Source organism: Berghia stephanieae, chromosome 12, assembly GCF_034508935.2.
Source record: "Berghia stephanieae isolate SIO BIC M18660-M18661 chromosome 12, UCSD_Bste_1.3, whole genome shotgun sequence".
Taxonomy (NCBI): domain Eukaryota; kingdom Metazoa; phylum Mollusca; class Gastropoda; order Nudibranchia; family Aeolidiidae; genus Berghia; species Berghia stephanieae.
The window spans coordinates 20018196-20020695 of NC_088371.1; the positions used below are offsets into that span (position 1 = coordinate 20018196).

At 30.5% G+C, this 2500-nt stretch overlaps 2 protein-coding genes across 2 annotated transcripts in view; both read right to left on the reverse strand.

Annotated features, from left to right (window-relative positions):
• Positions 1–2500, reverse strand: part of LOC144957521 (protein misato homolog 1-like) — a 158717-nt gene that overhangs the window by 13297 nt on the left and 142920 nt on the right. The window lies entirely within an intron of this gene.
• LOC144957522 (uncharacterized) overlaps positions 976–2500 on the reverse strand; it is a 7441-nt gene continuing 5916 nt past the window's right edge. Inside the window, exons 5-6 of the mRNA XM_078888853.1 lie at positions 2488–2500; positions 976–1095 (exon numbers count right to left, since the gene is read on the reverse strand). The exon at positions 2488–2500 is cut by the window's right edge and continues 81 nt beyond it. Coding sequence (XP_078744979.1) covers positions 1059–1095; positions 2488–2500 — 50 coding nt within the window. The 3' untranslated portion in view covers positions 976–1058. The remainder of the gene's footprint in view (positions 1096–2487) is intronic.

A 2500-nucleotide genomic window follows, 5' to 3' on the forward strand; every position in this document is an offset into this window, starting at 1 on the left:
GGCTCTTTACTCACATTCTCTCACCGTAGTGAGGTGTAAAATGAGTACCTGGCCGATAACAACGTTGTCTCTGTCCGAAAAAAAATGTAATAACGCTAACAGGCGTCAAGTCCCGTTCTGATGTTAAATGTTTTTGTTGGCCAGAGAACCCTTGTAACAGCATTGAGCACGTTTAGTGGATATTGCGCTATATAAAAGCGCAATTTTTATTATTATTATTATTATTATTATTATTAGTTTATTATTATTATTTTTATTATTATTTTATTATTTTTAAATTTATTATTAATATTATTATCATTGTTATTTTTATCATTATTATTTTTATTTATATTATATATTATTATTTATTATTATTATATTATTATTATTATTATTATTATTATTATTATCATTATCATTATTATTATTATCATTATTATTTTATTATAATTATTATTATTATTATTATTATTATTATTATTATTATTATTATTTTTATTATTAATTATTATTATTATCATTATTATTATTGTTATTATTATCATTATTATTATTATCATTATTATTATTATTATTATTATTATTATTATTATTATTATTATTATTATTGTTATTATTATTATTATTATTGTTATTATTATCATTATTATTATTATTATTATTATTATTATTATTATTATTATTATTATTATTATTATTATTATTATATTATTATTTTAAAATCATTATTCCTTTCCATAAGCTCTTATGACAGTTTTCTTTTCGTTCTTTTCTGAAATATTTTTTTTCTCAATTCAATAATTTAAAACCAAAATTACAAGACTGTTGTTGTCATAGACTTAAGAAACTCTATCCATTTTCACCAATAAACCCTACAAAATCAAATCAAGTTTGTTGTTTCCGATTATTAATTCTATGTTAAACAATAATACCGTTTTAAGACAATGGGTCACATATTTTGTTAAAGTTAAGTTACTCACCCAATTAATGCGTTTTTTTCTCACAAATATATTGTTTCGGTGTAGTGTTAAACTCAGCATGCCATCCTTCGTGAGATGTCATTATACCTCCGAAATTTATCGAAGTCTTTCCTTTAAATTGGCCAAAGTCTTGCTGAGAAAAAAAATAAATTAAAATACGCACCCTCTATTTGGAACGCCTTACCACAGAGCATTCGTGAAAAAGCATTATTGGCTATTTTTAAACGTTCGCTTAAACATATCGGTTTCGATTTTAGTAGATGGTTTTATGAGAAGCAAAATAGGCGTCTGGTTTATGTTATATGTGTATGTGTGTGTTTGTGTATGTGCTTGTGTGTGCGAATGAGTATGTTTCAGCCAAAGTAATTTATAACTTAGCGCGTAGAGTCTGGTGTCTCGCTCGGAGTTACAGCGCTATATAAGTTTTCAGGATTATTATCATTATGAAAAGATAAGCAAGCCGGCTGGCTCGCTGGAGAATGTCTGTTGGGGACAACGATGGCTCTGTGCCAATGATCACCCTAAGTAAGACACTTCTATAAGTAATGTGCGGCTATGTGGTCTAGTGGTATGACACTCGCTTTTGGATCGGAAGGTTCTAGGTTCGAGCCTCGCTCGGCGCATAGTTGAGTCCTTGGAGAAGGCTCTTTACTCACATTCTCTCACCTAACTCAGGTGTAAAATGAGTACCTGGCCGTAAACAGCGTTGTCTCTGTCCCAAAAATTTGTAATATCGCCTGACAGGCCTCATGTCTCGTCCTACATGTTATATGTTGCTGTTGGCCAGGGACCCCTTGTAAAGCGCTTTGAGCACGTTTTGTGGATATTGCGCTATATAAAAAGTCAATTTTTTTGTAAATGACGCGTTAAATATATGTCAGTGCAAATCAGTCGGAAGGTGAAAATTTTGAATTTGCATTTTTTTTCATTTTCTGAAAGATATGCTCACCAGAGCATTTTAATCGTCACTTGAAGTAAATCGGGTAATTTTTCATGAAGTTATGGTCATTTTATGAGAAAGGTATACAGCAACTTTTCTCAAATTAAACTTGGAAATGTCTCAGTTCAAACTTTTACAACATCCGACTAATTATGTCATGCACTGTAAAATATTTCTCCGTCATCTATCGGGCCTTTAAGTAATCTATTTATGTTTATATTGATTGTTTTCTTTGTTGGCCTTAAAAGGGGTTTGAACCCAAACCGTTCGTGGTTGATGTCTTGTTCTTTCTTAAAAAGTGTTAAATTCAATTCTATTCATTACTTTTTTACAGTCTACAGTTTTTAGCGTCTAAGCATCAGTTTCAACATAATTTCTATGATTGTTAAACAACAATGGTCAAAATCGAACACAGTAATTTGAAGATCAGAAGTGTGTTCCGTTGATGAGGCAAAGTTAGACAAAAAGCGAGATTGGATGCGCTTCGCTTTACAAAAAGCGTTCTCTAGCTTGTCGGCCGCCGTGGCGCTCGCTTTTTGTTCACCCTCGATTTGCCTCACCTATGGAACAGATCTGGATACTTACAACTTTAGTCCCA